A 25,851-nucleotide genomic window follows, 5' to 3' on the forward strand; every position below is an offset into this window, starting at 1 on the left:
GTATGCAAGTCTGGCGCTGTGGAGTGCTTTGTAGGCATGCGTGGGGAGCTTGAAGGTAATTCTTTTGCTGATAGGAAGCCAGTGAAGATCTTTCAGGTGCCCGGTGATGTGGCTGCAGCGTGGGATGTTCAGGATGTGTCTGGCAGAGGCGTTCTGGATGTTCTGCAATTTCTTTAAGAGTTTCTGGGTGGTGCCAGTGTAGAGCGCAATGCCGTAGTCAAGTCTGCTGCGGACGAGCACATGCATGATGGGTTTTCTGGAGTCTGTATGGATCCAATTGAAAATCTTACAAAGAAGGTGGAGTGTGTGGAAGCAGGAGGATGAGAAGTCGTTGATTGGGCATTTTATTAAAAGCAAGGAGTCCGTAATAATGCAGAGGTTTTGTGCGTGGTCCGTAGGGGTGGGGGGGGGGGGGGGGGGGGGGGGGGGTAAGGATTCGGAGTGCTGCAGCCAACCAGGAGACGATCCCAGGCGGAGCCCAAGATGAGGACCTCCCTCTTGTACCAGTTATGCTGGAGGCAGCTGTCCTTCATCCAGGTGGCGACTGCCTTCATCCTGTTGTGCAAGTAGCTCTAGGGCAGCTGTGGGTTCGTTTGTGAGAATCAGCATTACGGTCACATCAGGGAGCACCTCATACGTGCTACGAACCATTCTTTTTAATTCAGTTTATGATCAGGTTTAAGCCAGTTAAGTTGGGTTAAATATACAGCTCCAGGCATAGATAGATGCCAAGGACGCAGTACATATAAAGTATTCTTATTAGAGAGTGAGAAGGGAGGTGGGTGGGGGGGGGGGGGGGGGGAGTAGTGAGATAGGGACGAGGGATTAAAGAGAAAGGTGATTGAGGCAATTCGAGAGACAGAGGTAAAGGGAGAGGTGTGTGGAATCTGCATGCCACTCACAGGTTTCCTTAGAGTAGAGATTGCTTCTGACAGGAGACACTGGGTTCACTCATCTGTAGGGCATTTGATCTTTTTTGCTCTTAAATAATTTTACCATCTACAGTATTAAGACCCATCTTTAAACTTGGGTTTAGTGCTAGGATTAACATTAGGGCACGGTTATGTTTAGGGGGCAGCAATATATTAGGGTGATGGCTAGCGTTAGTTTTGCATTGGGTCAGGGCATAGGGCCAGGGTGAATAGGTCTTTTGATTTTCCTAAAATATGAATGGTATACTAAGATATAGGGGCTTTCAGCTAGCTCTCAATCTATTGGTCTGTTGTGTCTGTCACATTTTGCTTCCATCCACTACATCAGTGTTTCCCAAACTGTGGTCCAGGGACCCCCAGGGGTCCCTGACACATTCCCAGGGGGTCCGCAGGCAGCAGTTTTAAAAGCACGGCAAAGCATCTTGTTTAATTAACAGTGTTCAAAGAACAATAAAAGTGTCAAGATAACAGTGATTAATGTACCTGCTGGAGAGACATGAGAGTTTTGTCTGGGGGCAGCTTTGACTGAAGAAATGTAGCACAGAGGGTTTATATGCCTACTGCAAAGAACAAGTGACCCATGCATTTTCAAAAACAGTACTTTATATGCATAGGTCAGTGGGATACTGATTTTGTCAGAGAGATTCTTTTGTTACAGTGCAGTTCATAAGTGACAATCGTAATCTAGCATAGTGACCAATAAACTCAAACAGCTGCTTGCAAACTGCAAGGTACAAGTTAGTGATTTATGTTTTTTTCCAGTCTTTCATTATCCTGATGCTTCTAGAAAGGTTTATTTGGGTTGAAAAACATTTTAATTGTTAACCACTGTGTTATGTTCTGAATCCTGAGTTAGTTTTTCTCCAGACCAGCACTGTTTAAAAATGCCTACTAGTATGAATGACGTGTGAATGCTACACCTTGTAGTCCCCTTTGCCATATGTAACATTTTCTATACACTTATTGACATATATGACTCACTGTCTCTATATGTGTGTGATGTAAAGTGCTCTGACATCCTACAATGGTATGAGAGATGCTATAAGAAATGAAATACATGTGACAGAGGGGTTATGGAGTGATGAGAGGCACTGCTGCAGGGTGATAGTGGGGGAATCATTGAAGAACCCCCATAAAGATTGTTGTATTCTTGTGCATAGTCAGGTATTCATTTACTATTCTTTAAAAGCTAATACAATTCAATATATAATGATAAATGTGTTGTAGAATGCACCATTGTTTCCTAAATTTCTTAAGGGGAGAGCCTCCCAAAGTCCCCTTTGTAGGCGTTAGGCTCAATCACTGCACTTGGTGTGCACCGTATGGGCATTGGTCTGAAATCATTTGCCAGGGCGGCTTTGAGTGTCCAGTCTGGCCCTGGCAGGAGCCTTGTACTGCGAAATAAAGCCAACCATTGAAAAGTCACGGCGATGCAGCACCAACCTTCCCATTAACTTTTTTTGTTTTCTTGCAAATTCTTTCAATATAAAATACAACAGTAGGGGCAGAGAGTGTCACTAGCCTCCTTGGCTTAACAGCACACTTCGCCACTTCGGAAACGCAGAGCTGCACCATATTTACAAGAATATGGTGCAGCCCTGCGTTTCCCCTGGGCTGGAGCTACACTTATCCCCTTAAGTGCTGCGTCGGGGCGTTGGCCGACGGCAGCACTACCTCCCCAGTGCTGCGCACGACCATTGGACGTCCATTCAGCACTAGTTCCAATGGACAGCGCAGCACTGGGGAGGGATATTTGCGCCGCATCTATGAGGTTAACATGGAAAGATTCTTTATGTACAGGAAGGTCCCCCTTCCTGCACATAAACAATCTTGAAAGGTAATGTTGTCACTTCTATGTGTGCTGCTTAATGCAGCACACATGGAAGTTACGAAATGTCATTTTTTTAATGGTTGTTGATGTGCAGGAAGGGTCCCCTTCCTGAACATAAACAATCCTAGGCGTTTTGCAAAAACAAAGAGAAATGAAGCATTTCTCCCCGTTTCACCAAGTTCCAACCAGGTTTTCCCTGGTCTTAATGTTGGCGCTGCTCCCCATTTACACTGTCCTTGTAAATATGGGACAACGTCAAAATCAATGGGTGTTGCATGGGAAACGCCCACTCCAACACCCACTGCCCACATCTTTCACGTTAAGCATTGGATGAAAGGGGTTCTTATTTACAAGGCACTGTTAAGCCACGTTAAGTGGCTTAACGTTGCCTTGTAAATAAGGCAAAGCCCCTATCTCCACGGGAACATATCAAAAGGGGATGTTCCCATGGTGATAGGGGCTTGTAAATATGCCCCATAATCATTATTAATTCGAGTATTTGTTTTGTGTGCACACGTGTGTTCATTTCTTCCGAATTACTGTTTTAATGTTTGGAATTTAAATCCTACGAATTGCTTGGGGGTCCCCAGCTTCCAGTGGTGACTCAATGGTGGTCCTCAGGAGTCAAAAGTTTGGGAACCACTGCACTACATCACACAGAATGGAGCAGTAGTTCAGCCAACTTAAGCCACTGGGTAACTTCACTTTGAGTGACTTCATGTTGCTCTCTCACAAGCGCACACCAGCTAGTTCCCTTCAGTGGCAATGTTTTTGTTTTTACTTTATAATTACTTTAGTGTTGCTTTTATGTTTAGAACCTGATGTAGAACACGTCGGATGCACATTCCATCTCATGCCAATGCTGTTGTACATTCCTTTTGGAGTGTTTTGCTTTTCTGATATCTGCTATTTCACAGAATACCAGAGCAGACTGTGTCCATTTTAAACAGTTCTGCATTAAGTAAGTTTGTTTCCGTCTTTCCATGCTTCCCTCCATCCATGGAGAACCTCTTGATGCATTTTACAAGTTGTTTTATTAGCAGATGTGGCTAGATACAGGAAAGTTTTACCGCTCAACTACGATACTTCTTGAGAGGTGGGCATCTAACCTTGTTTTCTATAGTTTCTAATGTGAATATTTAAAGATTTTTGGGCTTGTGGTATGAAACTGTTGGATCTGCAAGCAAATTTATACTATTTGTAAATATTTTATTTTTGCATTTCGTTAAAAATGTAAAGTTCTGCTTTGCTTTCGTCATGTTTTTCTTTGTAAAATGTAATTTATTGCCACAATAACCAGAATACATTTCATTCTGATTCAGTCGGATGACAGAATGGAGAAGCAGCAAACTTCCCTTTTCATTTTAGTCCGTTAATTTCATCAAGGTTGCTAGCTTCGCATGTTGCTATAGGTTCAGAAATAAGAATAATGAAATATAGGAATGCCTCCATCCTCGGATAGCTTTCACTCAGTTGGTGGCCTGCCAATAAATCTGTATAGAAGGTATAAAATTCACAATTCCCATATAGAATGACAATAATAATGCCATCTAAGTATTCACTCCAGTACTGTTGTGTAGTTCCCACTAATCCGTAAGACCTGTACGTTTGTGGACAACTTAAAATTTGGGTGAGGTGCTTAGACTGATTCCAAGCACCCCCACAGGATATGTTGGCCTAGAGACCAGCTAGCTCACAGTTGCACCAAATGAGCCGTTACCTGAAGAGGGAGCAAATAGTTTCAGGCAACCACTGAACATGACAACCCTGACCCCTCAGGGATCGTGGTAACCAATCCGAACCCTTTGGCTCAGCCACTAGTGCTTTTTTATTCTCAGAGAAATATACAGAGAATACACAATTGGACTAATGTTATTCTTGTATAAAATACATGTGCTGCGATAATCAGTAGCCAGAAGCAGATGAAAGTGATTACAAGCACCAAAGGAGAAAATAGCACAGATATAGTTACACCATGGTGCTAAGACCGTGTATATAAGCAGGCATATAAAACAAGTTAATAATAGTCAGGCATATTCCTACTATGCAACCCCCTACTCTGTGTGTAGGTGTAGTGGCAAGAATCCCCCCCCCCCCCCCAAGGGATGATCCAACTCCATTACCTGGCGGGAGAGAATGTCGGACCCCCTCCTGGTCATGAACTGGACGCCGCTCATGGAGATGTCAGACCACTGTTGGCTGAAGTCTCAGCATGCAGAGACCCTCAGTGTCGGCTTAAGTGCCTCTTCTGCTAATCCTGTGAGATGCTCATTATTTATAATAAAAAGCAGCCTTGTAATGTACGTATAGATTAGCAATGGAATGGATATGTAGATAGCCCTGCCGTTCCGTGGATGAAGATAGAAAAACATTTGTAGATTGTGAGTAAAGGCGTGTTTGAGGCATTGTGATAATGTTATGGAAAGCCAGATGTGTAAACGGAAATAGTTTCAGAGAAACTAAGCCTATATTGTCACACACAAATATGTGCAAAAGCTCACAGCAATAATGGGATTGTGCAAAATAGAACAGTGTAAGAAAATGTGCAGCTATGTTACTTGGGCCTAACCCAGGCACATAACAGTACCAGAGCTGGTCTCCAATTAGTGCTGACCTGGGTGCCATTAGCTTTTTCGGCATTATGGCATTGAGGATTCTTCCTATTTCTCCTCTGGTGTTAGCTCACTAACCTTGGTCCAAGAGCCCTGAGGCAGCATTTTGGTGAGACTAAGTTATAAAGCGAGTTTCCCATCAAAACCCCCTCCTCCCACCATCCCTTGAACAACTCAGATAATAGTATCTATTATCTGCATATCTTTGGAAGTCTCTATGCAAAGAGTAAAGACAGTTGCCAAAGTAGAAATGCCCATTTTGCTGAATAAGATAAACTGCTTGAGTTTCCAATATCCACTAACAAGGCGAGGAACTGGGTTCCCCTGAGGAAAAGCAAGTTTCAGTGAATTTAAAGAAATTGTCTGAGATACAGTGACTGCCTTAAGACATTAATAATGGTGAATACTCATCTCTTACGGATGTCTCCAGACACAGACTTCTTCATCTGCAGTTAGTCCCCATCTCTTCTGCTGCACTTTCACTCACCTTCCACAGGTGTATCAAAACCTGGTCAACAGGTGTTGACAACTCCCAATCACTGCATCTCAGTCTCTACTACAAGCTGCTGACCTATCCTAAATTCAAGAGCAACCACGTTTGTGCATTTGTCTGGTACTCATGCTTAGCCGAATGGAATTCTGATTCTGCTCCAGGTAATAGCTGCAGCAAGGCTCCCTAAGTCATGACCTATTTGTAACTGTAAGATGCTGGCTTAGTAAATATTGCACGTTTATTTAATTGAAGCACCTTGCACTAATCCAGACAATCCTTCTGGTGGTTTTAGTGGTCTTAAACAACATTAGAAAGCTCTCTAAGCGGTAGCTGTGGAGAGCAGACTTCAGACTTAGTCCAAAAGGTGTGTTAAGCAGCTTTTATTACCAGATCATGTAGTGTAGGTTGAACGAAAAAGAATCACACAATGTAGTTATAAAACCATGTCTATTAATTACACAACACTCACCAACACATTGGTATATCTCCTACCTTGAGATATCAACACAAATACAAAAGAATACTTCAATTACAAGAGGTAAGCACAATACACAGTAGTTTCCAGGGGAGACCAAACCATATACTAAGAAAGTGGAATGCAAACTGCGACCAAAGTTGAGATTTGGACCAGGGGACTCAGAAAAGATGGGGAAAAAAAGGAACCACCCAAGGTAAGTATCCAGGAACCCCACGGAGGCTGTGTGGAGTGAAAACACAGCTGCATACGCAATAGAAGTCAAAGGGAAAGTGGCGGTTGCAGTTTTGAAGAAGGACCCTTCCCAGTGGACCCTGAAGAAACCACATGAAAGAAAGAAGGTAGGAGAGTCACCACACCTGTGGATACCCCAGGAACCAGGATGCCTATAGCAGAGAAGCCAGGTGCATAGGTGCGAAGTTATGTCAGAAACTGCCTTCGACCACAATGGAGGACTTCAGTAAAGATGCCGCTGGTGAAGACTGTGCAAGAGTACGATGGAATTCAAGGGTGATTCTTAAAGAAAAGAACCTACACGCACAAGGGACAGAGTCCATGCCACTCTGAGGTGACCAGTAGGCACGGAAGAGCAATAGCCACCGATGTTGGCTGATGCAGGACTGATGACGGTGACCTTCTCGCTGCGAGGTGAGGACCAGGCGATACTAAGGCAGACCAGGTGCTGGGCACGAGTTGTCCCATGTCAAAAGCAGAGAACCAGGGAATCTGTGTCCGGTGAGAGCACCAACAAGCCGTGGCAGAAGCAACAGGCGTGGAAAGCGAAGAAGGAGCAACGTTGGGACAACAAGGTCCAATGGACTCACATCATGCAGGAGAGCCAGAATAGGCCACAAGCAAGCGGGGCAGCCCATGGAAGCATTAGAAGACCCTCAGGAGGACCCACAGGCCGAAGGCACAGCAGTCACAAGAGGACCTTGAGCAGTTCACCAAGGAGGAAGGCCTCCGATGCAGAGGATGCAGTTAGGATACTGATCTTGGCAATAGGAGATGCTGGAGGCTGGGGCTTCTTGCAGCCCGAAGATCTCTGGAGTGCAGAGTAAACAAGCCTTCTCAACAGCAAATCGACGCAGTGCACAGGGGTTCGGTCCCAACAAGGGATAGTGACCTCAAAATTGCAGAGAAGACAGGTCAGGCCATTGAGTTACAGAACCACCACCTGTGTTGCTGGCCCTTTAGAAGTCTGTGGGACGTCAGGTGCAGCAGACCTGCCAGCTTTGCTGCGGTGCATAGAGATACAGGGGAGTGACTCTTTCCCTCCAAGGGAGATTACTTTGGATGGCCTTGATGCCCCCAGCCTGATGAAACCAGGAGTAGCAGGAGTCTTCCTGGATGCCAGCTCGGTTCCAGGTGAAGTCCCAGTGTCAAGATGGTTGAAGAGTGACGTGGTGTCAGGCTTGAGTCTTGTCTCATGACAAATCTGCAGACCAACCCACAGGTAAACTCTTTGATAACCTAAGAAAGGGGTTAGGACGACTCAGGAGTCCCTCCCAGACGAGGGGCTAGACAGAGAGGAGGATACTCCCTTGTCCTTTGTCCAGTTTCGTGCCAGAGTGTGAGCCAAGGGCTCCCAGAACAGGTTCCAATTGGAGTATGCAAGAAGGGCACCAAATGTGCCCTTCAAAGCAGTCTGGAGGTGTTGGCAAGCCCCCCCCCCCCAGTCCAATACACCAAATCCTGTCAGGGAGGTAGTCACACCTCCCTGTGACAGGAAACCTATTGTTCTACCTTCCCCTGCTCGGGCTAAGGTCAGCAACAGGAGAGCAGAATCGTGTCTGTAGTTGGCAGCAGCGCTAGCTTGCTGGCAGACCCTGGAAGGCAGTTACCAGGAGAACTGGAGGCTTCCTGGAGGAGCCACTCAGTCCATGGAATCATACTTCCAACACCGGTAACAGTGTTGGAGTACAATTCCAACATGCTTGATACCAAACTGCCCAGGTTCGGTATAGCCACTTTATGGTTAGGCACTGCGTAATGACGCATGGCCCCTATATGTATCAAAACAGCTGACCGCACTTACAAAGCCTGTACACAGCGCACTCACCGGGGTGCAGCGTTGCTGAAGGAAGGGACCGCCAGCAGCCAGGCAGGAGCCGCGGCGCTCTCTGCCAACGAGCGCCGCCGCCGCCGTCCAGCGGGGAAAAACTACATCCCCCAGAGTGCTTAGCGGGAGGAAGGAGCGGACCACGTTGTGGCGCCAGGCGGCGCATAAAGCCCAGGTCTTCCCCCCGCGACGCGGGAGCGCGCGGGAGCAGCCCGGGACAAGGGCGGGACAGTCTACGGCAGTACCAGGCAGGGCTGGGCCACCCACCGTACATCTCCTGCAAACATGGGTAAGCGGAAAAGCGGAGCTACCGCAGACGATGGCGGGAAAAAGGCTAAAGTGGCTAAACAATCTGACTCCATCCTGTCCTACCTTACTTCTGCGGTGGGGGCTTTAACTAAAGAAATTGCCACAGCACAGCAAGAACTGGGTTTAATAGCTAAGTCCCCTTCCTCAGCTATATTACCCGAAGCACAAGCCATCCCTTTAGAGCCTGATGTCATCATAACAAAACCCATTACTGCTACTGTTTCCACTTTACCTCAAGCTTGTGCATCCCAAACTTTGCTTCCCACTGTGAGTCTGGACCCTTTGGGAATTTCAAAATCGTCCTCGAAAAAACGTAAGAAGAGGGAGGTCCCTCCTCGAGTCACTCATGGGATGGAGGAGTCCCTGAAGGACCTTATTGAGGCTCTTTTCGAGGAACGGATTGAACCCCTTTTAGTGGGAATTGCAAAGGACATAGTAGACACTATGAACACATGTCTCGAAGGCTTGCTAAAAAAATGTGTCTTGATATATGATATAGTAAAAAAACTTGATAGCTTGCATCTTGGCGATAAAAAGGTCGTAGATTGTCACAGAGCACAGCAGTTACCATTACCACTCCTTGAGGCCACTTCCGAGCCAATGGAATTAAACATAGTAGGCTTACAGGTTCCCCAACCACCCATACTTATTACCCGACAGGAGGTCCCCTCAACATCAGGGGAAACTAATTACGTGGGAAGCAAGATTCATCTAAATCTGCCCCCTGCGGTAGTACCCTATGTAGCTGTTTTTCTAGGGGTGACCCCGCTAAGGCAAGGCGAGGAGGAGTCAACTCCCGCACTTATAGGAAAAGCAAAAAAATGGTGCGATGACCTAAGTAGCGGTGACTCAAACACATCCTCTAGCATCATAGCCGCAAGAAGGGTAGGATGGGTGGGAAAACGGGCTAAAAATGTGAAAGGTGACTGTGTGGTGATAAACTTCAATAACGACCATTGCCCGAGTACCCTGTTCTGGGATGGATCAGATATTAAGGAAAGCGACAGTCTCAGGGCAGTTCCATTAGGCTTCTTTTACCCCCCACAGCCCCACTTTAATCCACACAGGATGCCCCCCCCAAATATGGTCCCAGCAGCTAATGGGTGGCAAACTGTAACTAGGAAAGCGAGTCGAAATTCACCAACGTACCATAACACAGGCCCTATTATGGATCTGGTTAATCGTTTTAATCCTTTAAGTGACTTGAACACTAACGATTGACTACCCATACCCCTAACATCACCTATAATAGCCATGCCTGAGAGGGTAACTTCCCTACCATGTACATTTATGACCTGGAACGTTGCAGGAATAAGAGCTAAAAGATCGGACCCTACTTGGATACAATACATTTCTAAACATAAGGTCATAGCTCTGCAAGAAACGTGGGACACTTCACTTTCCTTTTCCCTAGATGGCTTCCTAAGTTTCATAATACCCGCTAGTACCAGTAACGCGGGGAGAGCAAAAGGGGGGCTTATTACATTTTTTTCCTTAGACCTAGCAGGAACTTTTAATCTACTGAATTCAGGTTCCCCAAACATTCTAGCAATAGAATGGACAGTCTCCCCAAGCTGTATCATACTAGTAATTAATTTTTACAACGCCTGGGGTGGACCAAATGAATTTGAACACGTGCATTGTTTGGAGAACTTGATAAATAAATACAGTCAAAATTCACATACTCCTTTCGAAATTTTTTTAATGGGTGATTTTAATAGCCACAAATGTCAATTGCCCTGTCAATCACTAGATGCAGATTCTCCTGCCGGAGTCTGCATTCCTCACTTTGAACACACCAAAATGGGGGAGTCACTTGACCTATTGTGTGCCAATTTTAATACATACAAATCATACAAAACTGCTTCTAATGAGAAGGTCCCCACCTTTAAAGGCACAACTAAGGGGACGATAATTGATTACATATTTATGTCCGTAGGCTTAATCTCAAAGACAAGTGACTATAAAGTGACTGTCTCACCCCATAGTGATCATAACCCTCTGTCAACTGCAATACACTGGAGTGACTTATGGCGCAGACAGGTGGATCAGCCCCGGGTTTGCGCCTTGGCGGTGCCCAGTCATCAGGGCAGACGGCTCAGATGGGGTATGGCCATGGAGGAACGGTTTATGGAAACCTTACTTCCCAAAATTGAGGGACCGATAGAAACTTGTCTAGACCAAACTGCCTCGAACCTTCAGGTTGTCGCAGCTTTTAATTGTATCTGTGCACAAACCGTCAGGGATCTTACAAAACCCAAATCTAAGTACCCCACAAAGCCCCACAAATGGTTTGATAGCAAATGCTCAAGGGCACATAGAGAATTGAAACTGGCCCTTAAGGCCAAGGAAAGGGATAAAGAATTAATCTCTCATCTGAGACGGGCCTATAAAGCCAAAGTGAGGGCAAGGAAAAATGAGATCAAGAACAATGCATGGAATGATCTACTCAATGTAGATGTTCTAAAAAATAGTAAACAGTTCTGGGAAATCATTAACCACTCCTTTTTTACAGGGGAGAACAATCTGAACACAGATTGTGTAATTCCCGATGAGAGATGGGTACAGCATTTTAGCAATATTTATGGGGGTGAACCATTAGTCTGCCCAAGTACTACTGAGGTGGCTCACTGTGCAGCCACAGTGGTATTTACGGAAGAGCAAGTCCTAAAAGCCATTACGGATACCAAAAAAAATAAGGCACCAGGCCCTGATGGTGTCCCGGCAGACTTTTTTAAATATTGCCCAGTACTCTGGAGTAAAGTACTGACCAGAGTGTTCAGAGCAGCAGCCGAAGGATCCCTACCTCAAACATGGGCAACATCCATAATAGTTCCCATCTTTAAGAAGGGAAATCGGGAGGACCCCGGGTGCTATCGCCCAATTTCCCTTATCGACTCTACTTTTAAAATCTTAGGTAGAGTCCTTTTGGTCCAACTAAGGGAAAATTTAGAACTGAATGGGGGACTCTCGAACATTCAATACGGCTTTCGTGAGAATAGGGGGACATTGGAACAATGTTCTAATCTCCACCTTCTAGTCTCCAGGTATACGGTGGCCGGGGAGGGGTCAGTTTACTTGGCCTTTATGGACCTCTCCTCGGCCTTCGACCTGGTGAATAGGAGTAAGTTATGGACTATTCTACTAGAGCTAGGCATAGAGGAGCCCTTGGTGGCATTTATGGCAAGGTTACACCAAGATCTCAAGGCAAAAATAAGAGTCACCAGGGACGGAAGGTGCACGGAAAGTTTTAAATCTGAAAAAGGGGTGCGCCAGGGTTGCATCCTGGCCCCCCTTCTTTTTACTATTTATATAAATGGTCTGGGGAAACACCTAGAAACAGGATTGGCTGATGTTCCCCGTGTAGGAGGAGCTCAGATCCCAGCCCTCCTATACGCGGACGATGCCGTCCTGATAGCACGAACAGGGATTAGCCTACAGATTCTTCTGGACCGCTTTGGTTCCTTTATGGAGAATCTAGACTTGAAAATCAACGTCTCCAAGTCCCACACTATGATTATTGGTCGTAAAGTAAATATGTTGCAGAAAAAATCTTTTATTTGCAAAGGGGAGATTCTCTCTAGGGTTCCAGTCTTTCCTTACCTGGGAGTCCTTTTTGATCAAAGAGGGTCCTGGGCCCCCCAGATCAAAGCAAAAAGTCTTAGCTTAGCACGATCCTCATCAGCCCTGCTGGCCTTTACAAAAAGACTGGGAGCCAAACCAATGGAGGCGGTGATTAAAATATACAACAGTAAGTGCGTTCCAATCGCTATGTATGGATCTGCGATTTGGGGTTATGCAGAGACGGCAAAAATACAGAGGGTAGAAAATGGTATAATTAGGAACATTTTATCTGTCCCTGATTCCACACCCACCTTCTCTATCCATGAGGAAATAGGTTTACCATATATCTCTGATAAACTAAAATTAGCCCCCCTCCTTTTCTGGGCCAAAACATGGTTGAACCCCGAGCTGACGCTAAACCATGCCATCCTTAAGGACGTCATTGCAAGGGATAACGCCATGAGAATTCCCTGGCTAAAATATATTAAATCTACATTACTAATGCTGGGGAGACCGGAACTTTTTAACGACCCATCCAGCATCAGGAGGGAGGATGTCAGATTGATTAAGCAGATGTTTCTGGAGAGGGTTCGTATGGATAGAGAAGATTTGGAATGGAGGAAACCCATGGTGAGGGCACATATTGTTTTAACGACTTCGCCCACCATGGAACCCTATCTAAAAATCGTGACTAATCCTCTTCATAGACTCCTACTAACTAAATTCAGGATGAACTTAATCCATTACTCTCTAGGAAATTTTCCGGTGTGGTCAAAACCTGATGATGGTCCGCCATGCGGATGTGATCAATTTTCAGTTCAAGACACCCTTCATTTTATATTTTTTTGTGACTTTTATAGCAGTGAAAGGAAAAAATATCTATTCCCTGTCTTGAAAGCGGCGGGCTTTACTCAAATAAGGCCAGCCTTAATCTTCCTCCAAATGTTAGCAGATACTTACACCATGTTTAGTGTTGCTTGCTATCTAACCGCTGCATTTAGATCTAGGAAGAAAAGACTACCCCAGATAGACCTGTTTTAACTCAAATTTGTTTTTAAAGGAAATTTTTAATATTTGTAAATAGATTTGTACTTTTGTGTAACAATCTGATGAAATGTAATCATTAAGCAGAAAACTTTTTTGTAATGAGATCGAGTGATGTTTTAAAAAAAATTGTATTTGTGTTTGCTTTATGTCTTTTATGATTTTAACAAAAATCGAATAAAGAGTATTTTGACTGACTGGCCTGTAGAATCGACTCTTTGTAGGTGTGTCCTGCTCATGCAGGGGCACCCTCACACTTTTAACCCAGCACACTGCCTTCAGGTTTGAAAGGCCTTCCTTAGGGGTGACTTATAGCTTGTAAGTGTTGTGACCTCAGATATAAGAAAAATATCTGTTTAAGTGGTGCAAGCATCAGCTTACACTGGCTGAAATGGCTTGGCCTGTAGCCACAGTTCGAGTGGTCTCTCATGGGTGGCATAATACATGTTTCAGCCCATGGGGAACCCCCGGTGTACCTATACCATGGGTACCTCTGTACCATATACTAGGGACTTCTAAGGGTACATCAGTAGCCAATTGTGGAGGAACCAAAGTACTTGCTATGTCAAATTTAGGGAGGAAGCAGAGTGACTGGGGTCCTGATTAGCAGGATTCCAGTCAGACTAGTCAGAAACACACTCATAACAAGGAAAAAGTGGGGGGTAATCACGCTAGAGGGATCCAACCATCCTACACTGATTAACTATTGCCTGAAAAGCAAATGAGACTGTTTTTCCCAATTCAGGCAATCGTACAGAAAACCACTATTTCCCACAACAAAAGAAGAGGTAAAACAGATGTTTACTTAGTAGTAAGAACAGTTAGCCTGTAGAACACAGGCAACTTTATATTTAGAGTACAAATAAAACGCAGAAAAAATCCAATAATAGCACCCCATCTCCACTCTCTAGATCACTGTACGGCATGCCTCACTATTAAACCATCATCTGAATATCAGGAACTGGTCAATGTATGTCAGGTTAGTTTCTAGGTATTTCCACGTACTCACAATTCAGAACCTCGCAAGACCACACTTTCAAGCTTTCAGGCTAGGAATGGTAACGTTTATTTTAGTGGACTTATAAGCTGGACATGCTTTATTTATTAATAGCCTGCTGTAACAAGTTTACTGGTGCTTATAAGCAGATTTACACACAGCATAATGCAGTCTCTCCACCCGCAGACTCACAAATGTTGGTAAAAGGGAGAAATAATTATGGCTGTATAAAATAGAGTAGGCTACATGTCAGTGTAAAAGGAAGTATTAACGAACAGAGTGCTGCAAAATGTAATCAAACATGGGCTCTCACAAATACATGCCCTCACACAATCACCAATGAACTGCATTGAAAGGAAATGTCCTCCATATGAAAGAGGTAGAATGCCGAGACAGTCTTGTTATAGTAACCTTTTTCTTCACCAGATGCAAGTTTTTATGAGTCATTCACTTAATAAATGCAAACCTTAAGTTTCTTACCAGTTTCTCTGCTTCAGTGTTCATTTCTTTTAATTGTTTGATGTGCTCCTTTTTGATCATTAGAATTTTTGACAGCCTAGTCTGCAAACAAACATTTCCATTAATTTTGAAATACTCAATACACTGAAATAGTTAAAGCAATTGTTTCTTAGCACAATAGAGGCTGAATGTTATACTGGGTATTACTCAATCACTGAATAGCTGCAAATAACTCTAAACTCTTTAATGGCAGAAAAAGGAACAAGCACAATTTGGAGACCACAAAAAGCCCCGAGTAACCATGTGCACTTGCATTCTGGCTAACACACAGTACAGCCTCATCAGTCTGAACGATATTTAAAGATGAATACAAAGGATAAATTACAGTGGTTTATCATGAAAAGACAAGATGATGTAGGTTATATGATGCAGTCCATGAAGTACGAGAATGGATCTACTACAGTGAGTAACTGAGCTACATTTCTAATCTACCTCACTCAATAATACATGGTCCCACATTTTTTAAATGGTAATTATTAGCATGTTGGTCAGTCAACACTGAATCCTGTGACACCATCAAATCTCGGTCCCACTGTGCCTCTTACAAGTGCACCCAAATTTAGGGAAAACATTGAGGTAGCCCATTTGTGAGACTGTGAAGTATTTAATCCATGTAAATAAACTTGAGATTTTATTTCTCCTTCTCCAGGCAGAGAGTTTGTGCCTATTTCAGTGCTCGACAACCATAGGATGCCTGCAAAAGTCCTTTAGTGCTCCTATCATTATCCTCTCATATTTGTCAAGTGTATTCAATACAGTCACTGATTAGATATTGATCAGCAGCCTGTAAGAAATTAGAATGGGTGGTCGCGTCCTCGACTGGCTTCAGCCTTTATTGAAAGGCTGGAGGCACACTAATTTCTTGTCTTCATGTATTACGCACTATCGTCAGACTGAATGCTGACCAGTCAGGAACACCCGTTCTGGTCACCCAACAGTAGTAGAGCTTTCAGCTGAATCATACCAGCTCACTTCACTTGGTTGTTTTAAGTAATTTGTGGCAGAAGTTAAATAAACCTTACAGATTTTGCACAAGTGGTGTAGAAAATCAAGAATGCAATCTTCAATCTACCACCTAAGTTCTTTTCACTGATTTCTGGTGAACACAATAGAGGAAAAAAATTATTGAATGCTCTTTGTAAGGCTATCTGGGAAATCTATAGTATGATCAAGTTACTTCTAAAGTAAAGGTTAATGATTTAACTTACTAAGAAATCCATGCTTAGCATTCCTGGCTATAGATATGGGTAGCTAGGATGCAGAGCCCTTTGTAGTGAAAGAGACACTTTTGTAGTCTGGCACACTATGAGCACCTCCAACTATCACCATTTTAATTGATTTTAGTGTGCTATTTTATACTAGCCTTAATGTAGGATGGTCCTGCATTTGCCGGTTTCTCTTCTGTTCTGTAAACTTGCTGTCTTTCAGTGGGAGCTGTTACTGAGTGGAACAGTCTTGCCAAGAGCAGAGCGTGTGGGATGTGCATTTGAAGGTGTGCAGTTGTGTAGGAATGTGTCAGTGGTGAGAATTATGCGTTCTTACTATTGGCTTTGACCATTCTGTTTTCTGACTTTATTTTGCTTAATGGCAGGGCTTGCCTATTGGCTTTGGCATAATCTTATGCCATGTTGCATTAGTGGCCTATGCTTAAGCGACTCCATCTTCTGAGCCTTTCTAGGTGATGTTTTGCTTTAATTTGTTTTCTGCACTCTGTGTGCTAGTAGAAACCGGTTCTTGTCAGAGGAATGTGCTCACTCTATGCCGGAGTCATAACAAAGGCCTGATCTACCGGAGGTGTGACCTTGGTACGAAGTGGTACAGGAATCTGATAGGAAAGGAGGCAGGGCTTGCTAGAAGCTTCGACCAAAGTTTTCACTTGTATTAAAGGGGGGAGCCTCCACTGGTCTGGTGGAAGTTGAAGTTTTGGGAGTTTGGATTCCGAGTGAGGGCAGACGTGTATCTCGGATTGAACCCTGATTGCTGAGCTCTGATTCCCGGCTGTGTGAAGACTTCCCCCGGCCAGAAGTGGGCAGTGTATGTATCAGGTGATGTAATGAGTTTTGTGATTATTGCCACTGTGATGTGAGCCAGTGGCTGTGATCGTTTGAGGTGTTTTTGTGGTGAGAGGTGCACATCCAGAGTGATCCTCTACTCTATATATATCGTTCTGATCTCTTGCAGGACGTCCAGTGTATCTTATCTTATATCAGTTATTGCTTATTTATTAATCAGTATAGTTATTGATTCATGCCATTTTGATTATAAGTTTGCTCAGTTACTGATTCATGCCTGTAGACTATAGGTTTGCTACATATGTTTGGATCTAGTGCATTTGGTATCTGAGACAGCCTTTCTTTAGAGAGTATTATGTATTAAACCCCAAGCCTTATTCTAAAAGTGATGGTCTTTGCATTTTGTTAAATAAAACTCCTTTTCAAAAGGTGCTGTTTGTTTTGTGTTGCAGTCTTGCTGTGCCACAACAACAACAACAACAAGATCGCGGACATACACAACAGCTTCAGCACTCAACCGACGCACGCCACAACCGAACCACCGCCCCCCACCACCACCCTCCGCACCTGGACTCCGATCAGCACTGAAGACACCATCCACATGATGAACTCCATCCACTCCGGATCTCCGACCGACCCCTGCCCTCACCACATCTTCATCAAGGCCGACGCGGTCATCGCACCCCACCTGCGGGACATCATCAACACCTCCTTCGAGACCGCCACCTTCCCGGAGAGCTGGAAGCACGCCAAACTCAGCGCCCTACTAAAGAAACCTACAGCGGACCCCACCGAACTAAAAAATTACCGCCCCATCTCGCTCCTCCTGTTCCCAGCCAAAGTCATCGAGAAGACCGTCAACAAGCAGCTGGCCGCCTTCCTCGAGACGAATGGATCCCTCGACCCCTCACAGTCTGGCTTCCGAGCCAACCACAGCACCGAGACCGCCCTCATCGCTGCCACCGATGACACCCGAGCCCTGATGGACAACGGAGAAATAGCGGCCCTCATCCTTCTAGACCTCTCCGCGGCTTTCGACACTGTCTGCCACCGCACCCTAGTGCAGCGCCTCAGCAACGTCGGAATCCAGGAGAAGGCACTGGAATGGATCATCTCCTTCCTCAACGGAAGAACACAGAGAGTCCGTCTACCACCGTACAAGTCAGAGGCCACCGAAGTCATCTGCGGCGTCCCTCAAGGATCCTCGCTGAGCCCCACCCTCTTCAACGTATACATGAGCCCCCTCGCAGCCATCGCATGCCAACACAACCTCAACATCATCTCCTACGCTGACGACACCCAGCTGATCCTCTCCCTGACCAACGACCCCGCCGCCGCCAGAGCCAACCTTCACAAAGGGATGAAAGACGTAGCCGAGTGGATGACGACCAGCCGCCTGAAACTGAACTCAGACAAGACGGAAGTCCTCATCCTGGGTTCCTCGCCCTCCGCCTGGGACGACTCCTGGTGGCCCCCCGCCCTGGGCAGCGCTCCCAAACCGACAGACCACGCACGCAACCTGGGCTTCATCTTGGACTCCTCCCTCACCATGACCAGACAAGTCAACGCTGTCTCCTCGTCATGCTTCAACATCCTGCGCATGCTACGGAAGATCTTCCGGTGGATCCCCACCGAGACAAGGAAGACGGTCACCCAGGCCCTCGTCACCAGCCGACTGGACTACGGCAACACCCTCTACGCCGGAACCACCGCCAAGCTCCAGAAGAGACTCCAGCGGATCCAGAACGCCTCAGCAAGACTAATCCTCGACATCCCACGACACAGCCACATCTCCTGACATCTGAGAGACCTGCATTGGCTCCCCGTCAACAAAAGAATCACCTTCCGCCTCCTCACCCACGCACACAAAGCCCTACACGATCAAGGCCCGAGCTACCTCAACAACCGCATCAACTTCCACGTTCCCAAACGACATCTCCGATCAGCCAACCACACCCTCGCCGCCGTCCCCCGCATCCGGAGAACGACAACAGGAGGAAGGTCCTTCTCCTACCTGGCCGCCAAGACCTGGAACTCCCTACCTTCCGACCTGCGCCTGACCCAAGACCACCTCTCCTTCAGGAAGAAGCTCAAGACCTGGCTAGTCGAGCAATAGCAGCACCCACCCCCCCACCCCCCGCCCCTCTCCCCCCAGCACCTTGAGACCCTCCGGGTAAGTAGTGCGCTATATAAATGTCTGTGATTGATTGATTGATTGATTGCCAGGGGTGGTAAGACATGCTTAAAAGTATATATTTTTCAAAGGTATAATGATATATTTGCCTCACAGGTGGGAGTGTAGTGATTGGGTGCGGCTTATTGGCGAGAAGCCACATTCAAAACACCCTTCCTCTGCCAGTTTCACTAGTGCCCTGACTAAATTAAAATCTTTTCTCATTCTGGAACAATTAGTGACTTGTTGGTCCTGTAAATCAAGTTAGTTACCCTCTTTGTGATGGATACTATATCTAACCACAGATTCCTCGCCGTGTAAATATTACTCAAGCATCAGACTAGATCTGTAAACTTTAAAGCAGTACTCATGCGCTATGGTAGGTGGTGCCATACAGCACCACACAAATGTCGCCGTTCAGGAAGTGATTAGCAGAGCTGCACACAAGTGACACCCATGCACAGTGACATCACTTGCTTGATAAACCTTGTCCACGCCCTCAGATTAAGAGCCTATCGGCATATTGGCATGACAAGTGTTCAGATCTCTAGATGGAAAAGATGGAAAAAAGTCCAGTTCACTGAATGGGGCGATGGGAGGGCTAGTGTGAAATCTTAGGGTTAGATTGAGTATCCACCAGAAGGAAAATGTTACTTGCCAGTATGCATCTGTTCTTGGCATGTAGAGCTGTAGATTCATATACTGTGCATAGATCGCCATCTGGTGTTGGGCTCGGATGTTTGCAGTTTTTGTTCGAAGAAGTCTTTGAAGTCACGAGATAGGTGACTCTTACTTACGATGATACTGTGCATGGGCATCGACTCCATCCCCAGATTGTTTTCGCCAGGTAAGGTGATGATGGAGTTAGTAAGAAATAGAAAGAGCTGGCCATGTGAGATGTATCCAAGTAAGAAAACACTGCAACAGATAAAGGTACCCGGGGAGGTGGGCGTATATAAATCTACAGCTCTACATGCCAAGAACAGATGCATACTGGTAATTAACATTTTCTGCTCGAGGCATATGAGCTGTAGATCATATACTGTGCATAGACTAAACAGCAGTTTTCTTTGTGACGGTGGCTAACCTGTATCCGTTGCAGTGGTTTGAAAGAGTGTTCTTAAGACAGCCTGGCCCACACTAGCTTGTTTTGCGTGCACATCTATCTACACAATAGTGTTTTGTAAATGTGTGCGGTGTAGCCCAAGTTGCAGCTTTGCAGATGTCTTCTAAGGGGATGTGCCCTAAGAATCCCATAGAAGCCCGTTGGTTGCGGATGAAATGAGCTCTAGGGGGAATTGTTAATGTACGTTTGGCTTTAAGGTAGCATATTTGGATGCACTTAACAATCCACCGTGCAATGCCTGCTTTTGAAATGAGATTGCCTTTATGAGGTGGGGAAAAAGCAACAAAAAGTTGTTTAGTCTTTCTAAAGGATTTAGTTTGTTCAATGTAATAGAGTAGTGCTCTTTTGACGTCTAGCGTTTGAAGAGCCCATTTTGCCACAGAGTCTGGTTGAGGGAAAAAAAAACTGGTAACTCTACAGACTGGTTAAGATGAAAGGCAGACACAACTTTGGTAAAAGGTTAGGATTAGGTCTGAGAACCACTTTATGATGAATTTGCAAAAATGGTTCTTGTATAGTTAGTACCAGGAGCTCTCTCAGGCTCCTTTCCAAGTGAGGAATTGTAGTTCACATTTGTGCAAAGGTTCAAATGGTGGGACCATGAGCCTTGTAAGGACTATATTAAGATTCCACACTGGAGAGGGCGGACCTGTAGGGGGAATTATTCTTTTGAGTCCTTCCATAAAACCTTTAATAGCAGGTACTCGAATCAAAGACAAGTGTTGTCTCTTTTCTGTAGATAAGCTGCTAATGCAGCTAGATGTAGTCTTATAGCTGTGTATGCTAGACTACAGCATTGTAGGTGTCATAGATAGCAGATCATGTTTTAAGTGGAAGCGTCTAATGGATTTATTTTATTGTTAGTACAGTAAGTTACAAATAGTTTCCACTTTGCTGCGTGGCATGCCCTGGTAGTAGGACGTCTAGCCTCTTTAATGAAGTTCATGCAGTCTGGCAGGAGATTAAGGTAGCCAAACTCGAAGACTTCAGGTGCCAGCTCGCCAGGTTGAGTTGATTGATTATCTCTCCATGATTCTGAGTGAAGTTTGGGAGAGAGGTGCAGTTTTTGATGAGAAACTACTGACATTTCCAATAGTGTTGGGGACCAGGGTGGTCGAGCCCATGTGGGAACAACCAGTATTAGTGTGAGGGAATGCTGTCTGACCTTCCGGACCACTAATGGAATGAGTGGGAGAGGGGGAAAAGTGCAAGCAAATTTCCCTGACTAGATCTCCATATCGCATTGCCTTTGGATAATGGGTGTGGACGCGAAGGTTGGGCATTTAGCATTTTGATGTGTGGCAAACAGATCTATTTCTGGGTAGCCCCACATTTGAAATAATGGAAGAACTTGAGGATGAAGTTCCCATTCGTGGATCTGTTGTTGTTGACGACAGAGCAGATCCGCGATGTGATTGTGTACTCCTGGGAGGTGTGCTGCCAGGAGATATTTTTTGTGGGATGACCCATTTCCATATGCGTTGAGCGAAGTGTGAAAGTTGTAGAGAATGTGTTCCTCCCTGCTTTTGTATGTAGTACATGTCGTATCTTCCGTACGAACTAAGACAGCTTTGCATACTGGACAGAGTTGAAAGGATTTCAATGCCAGAAATATTGGCAGTAATTCCAGGTGGTTTATGTGGAATATTGTTTGCTTTGTAGTCCATAGCCCTTGAATGGTAAGGTTTTGGAGAGGAGCTCCCCAGCCGGTGAGCGATGCGTCTGTTAGCACTATCTGTGGAACCGGGTTAAGGAAAGGCGGACCTTGGAAAGGTTTTGTGTGTTCCACCAGTGCAGAGAGCGATATGTGCGTCTGTCCACCAACACCAGATCTGTTAGCGGACCTTGAGCCTGGTTCCACTGGTGTGCTAAGCATTCCTGTAGAGGACACATGTGAAGTCTTGCATGAGAGACTATTACAATGCAAGAAGCCATCATCCCGCTTAACTGCATGAACACTCGAGCTGGTAATGAGGGTTGAGGCAAAAATTGTGATATTAGAGCCTGTATGTTGAATATTCTGACTGGGTTGGGGTATGCTAGAGCTTTGGAAGTGTCTATTATAGCTCCTAGATACATTTGTGTGTTGGATGGTTGGAGGTGGGAGTTGGTGAAGTTCACGGTGAATCCCAAGTCGTGAAGCAACTGAATTATTTTGCAGGTGTTGTGAACGCAGCTGCTGTGTGACTTGGCTTTTATGAGCCAGTCGTCAAGGTATGGGAACAGTGAATGTGTTGTCTTCTTAAGTGAGCCGCAACTACTGCAAGGCACTTGGTGAAGACTCTGGGTGCTGTGGTCACCCCGAACAGGAGGACTTTGAACTGGTAGTGTTGACCGTCCACCAGGAACCTGAGATATTTTCTGTGAGCTGGATGAATGGGAATATGGAAGTAGGCGTCCTTTAAACCCAGAGTGGAAAGAAAGGCGCCTTGCTGAAAAAATGGGAACAACTGTTGGAGGGTGACCATGTGGAAGTGATCTGACTGAATATAGAGATTTAGTGTTCTGAGGTCCAGCATTGGCCTGAGAGAGCCATCCTTTTTTAGAATTAGGAAATATAGGGAGTAAACCTCTGTGCCCTGATAAGGCAAGGGGACTGGTTCTATTGCATGTTTTTGTAATAGGGAGAGAACCTCTTGTTTTAGGTGTTTTAGGAGGGTCAGATGTTCAGATAACATTGGACGATGCGTGGGAGGGATATTTGGGGGAGTGGAGGTGAGTTCTAGACAATAAACATACTGGATAATTTGTCTTACCCACTTGTCTATTGTGATGGAGTTCCAGACAGGTAGGAACTGTGAGAGACGTCCCCCGAAAGGAGTAGAATGGTCAGGGAGTAGTGAAGGGAAGTCACGGTTTGGTGTTAAGGGAACTGCAGGTGTTGTCACCTCTGGCTCTTCCCCTATTATTGTTCCCTCTGTATCCTCCCTGAAAATATCCTTTGGGGGAGGTAGATTTATTGGGGCTTTTGTAAAAGGAGGGATTTTCTGATGATATTGTTTTGGAGCCACCCTTGTAAAAGGAGCGGCGAAAGGAACCCCTATTGATTTGATTTTTAAATTTATAGAGCGTGCGATTGCCCGGAGGCGTATTGGCGCTAGGGGTAAATGTGCGAAAGATTGCCGAAAAGGTAATGATCAGACTAAAGAGGTAAAGAGCCAGGTTTTTACGGCTTTTCCAAAAGACAAGAGCGAAGTGCTGCTCTTTATTATGATTGGGAGAAGGTTCCAGGTCTTGGCTGTCTGCAACAGGAAGTCCCCCCCACCCCACCCCCACCTGGCCTGCTTGAACTTTGGTACCTACCATGAAGGGCCTTGTAGGCCAGGCAGACTGATTTAAACATAATCCTCTTTTCGATCGGTAGCCAGTGGAGGGCTCTCAGTCTGTGGGCGACTGGCTCTGATCTGGAAATATCCAGCACCAGCCTTGCTGCTGTATTTTGCAGATACTGGAGTTTAGTTAGGTGTTTAGCTTGTATCCCTGCATACAAGGCGTTATCATAGTCCAGTCTGGACAGGGCCAATGCCGTAACAAGTGTTTTACATGCATCATGGGGAATAAAAGTTTGTATTCTTCTAATCATTTTTAAAATGTACCAGACAGTGGAGGACACTTTATTTATCTGGACGTTGAAAGTCAATTTATTATCAAATATGACTACCAAGTTTCTGACTTTGTCCACTGGGGTTGGGCACTCACCCAGGCTGTCTGGCCACCATTTAGGAGACCAAAAGTCTGCATCCGATCCCAACAGCATCACTTCGGTTTTATCACCGTTCAATTTCAGGCAGTTAAGCTGCATCCATTTATTAACCTGCTTCATGCAGTCATTAAATCGGTCGTTTGTTTCCTCCATATTGCTTGAGACTGACAGCACTATTTGGGTGTCATCTGCATATGAAACTGGCAAAAACTCACTTTCTGATTATCGATGCCAGTGGAGCAACGTAAATATTAAAGAGAGTAGGACTTAAGGAGGACCCCATAGGCACTCCCCAAGGTGAACTAAATGGTTTGGGTGTGGAGTCTCCGAATTTAACTGAGAAAGTTCTATCCGTTAAAAATGAAGACAGCAGCTTGAGTGCATTGTCTTGAACCCCCAGTTCTACTAGACGGTCCAGTAATAACTCGTGATTCACGGTTTCGAAGGCCGCCGATAGATCCAATAGAATCAGGGCAGCCTTCCCACCTGTGTCCAGTATACTCCTAAGTGCCTCTGCTGCCATAAACAAGGCTGTCTCAGTTGAATGTTCGTTACTAAATTCATACTGTGATTGGTCCAGAAAGTTTCTAGAGGGAAAGAAATTTGTCAGTTGTTTATTCAGCAATTTTTCGAACACTTTGTCTGGGAATGGGATTCTTGAGATTGGACGAGAACTACTGGGTTCTTTTGGGTCCAAATCTATACTAATATAATAAAGAGAGCCCAAACCTTCGAGGCGGGTAATCTCAGGAACCACAGCACCAATCACAACACCCAATACAGCGTTGGAAAGGGCAGTTGCAGCAGAAGGACATAGGCTATGCAGGCGCCCACCATATACATTTAAAAGGTAGAACGGTGCCAGCAAAGTAGTCCCTTGTGGGCATGTCTGCGTTGTGCTGTGGGCGTGTGCTGGGGCGTGACAGACGCTGGGGGCCAGGGCCGGACTGGGAACTGAAAGCAGCCCAGGCAAATTTCACCAGACCAGCCCCCGCCCGGCACGTAGAGAGTGAGCGTAGGGAGCGAGCCCGACCACTACTAGGGGGTTCTCCCCCCAAGAAAACTTTGGAAAAAGACTGACCAAAATGGTGAATTTTACAGCACATTTTTCATTACATATTCAATTGTATCAACTTTCAAAGCACAGTAAATAGTAGATGATGACCGTAAAGAGCACCAGGGTACCCACCCAGTCATATGTGCCCAGAGACATTCTTTCAGAGAGCACCAAAAATAGACACAAGTAGTGAATCAGAGAGAACAAAGTAAAAGTGAGAGCAGCCCCCACATGGTGTGTAGCGAGCAAGCGCAGCGAGCAACCACTACTAGGGGAAGTTTGGGGGGTTGTCCCCCCAAGAAAATTTTTGAGACAGAAAGACAAAGCATTTTTCAACATACTTTTCATTGCATATTAGATTGTAATAACTTTTAAAGCATAATAAATGATTACCTTATGGAGCACCAGGATACCCAGTTATAAATCACAGACATTCCTACAGAGCCTCCAGGTGACGGAGGCCAGAAACTATGGAAATTGCACACATAAGCACCCAGGCTGCCAGAAGGCATGGACATTTCTTGCATGGCACCCTAGCCATAAAGCATGACAAATTCACACAAAGGCACCCAGGCCAGTGGCACTATAACACTTTTCAGAGTTTGGGTGCTGCCATTAATGTTGCCTGTACATCACTGAAGTCATGGGATTGTGAAAAATTTAAGAATTACACAAAGAACAAGGGTAGCCATTCAGCATTGCCTATTCCGGGACATATAAAACCTAAAAGTATATGCCAAACCATTTAAATACACTGCATGCAGCACTCTGCCTTATGGTAAGGGCTTGCGCTAGTGGTGACATCCTGGTGACATTTGTAGTAAAAGGGAATATTTTTAGGCCCGGCAAAAGGTTCGTTTTGCCAGGTCAAAACAGCAGTTTTACAACTGCACAGGCAGACGGCAATGACCGACCCTGGCCTTGACACATGTTTAAATAGGC

At 45.3% G+C, this 25,851-nt stretch overlaps 1 protein-coding gene across 1 annotated transcript in view; it reads right to left on the reverse strand.

Annotated features, from left to right (window-relative positions):
• Window positions 1-25,851, reverse strand: part of LIN9 (lin-9 DREAM MuvB core complex component) — a 604,858-nt gene that overhangs the window by 95,853 nt on the left and 483,154 nt on the right. The window contains exon 11 of the mRNA XM_086926178.1: window positions 14,800-14,880. Coding sequence (XP_086782304.1) covers window positions 14,800-14,880 — 81 coding nt within the window. The remainder of the gene's footprint in view (window positions 1-14,799; window positions 14,881-25,851) is intronic.

The sequence above is a fragment of the Lissotriton vulgaris genome, chromosome 6, assembly GCF_964263255.1.
Source record: "Lissotriton vulgaris chromosome 6, aLisVul1.2, whole genome shotgun sequence".
Lineage (NCBI taxonomy): Eukaryota > Metazoa > Chordata > Amphibia > Caudata > Salamandridae > Lissotriton > Lissotriton vulgaris.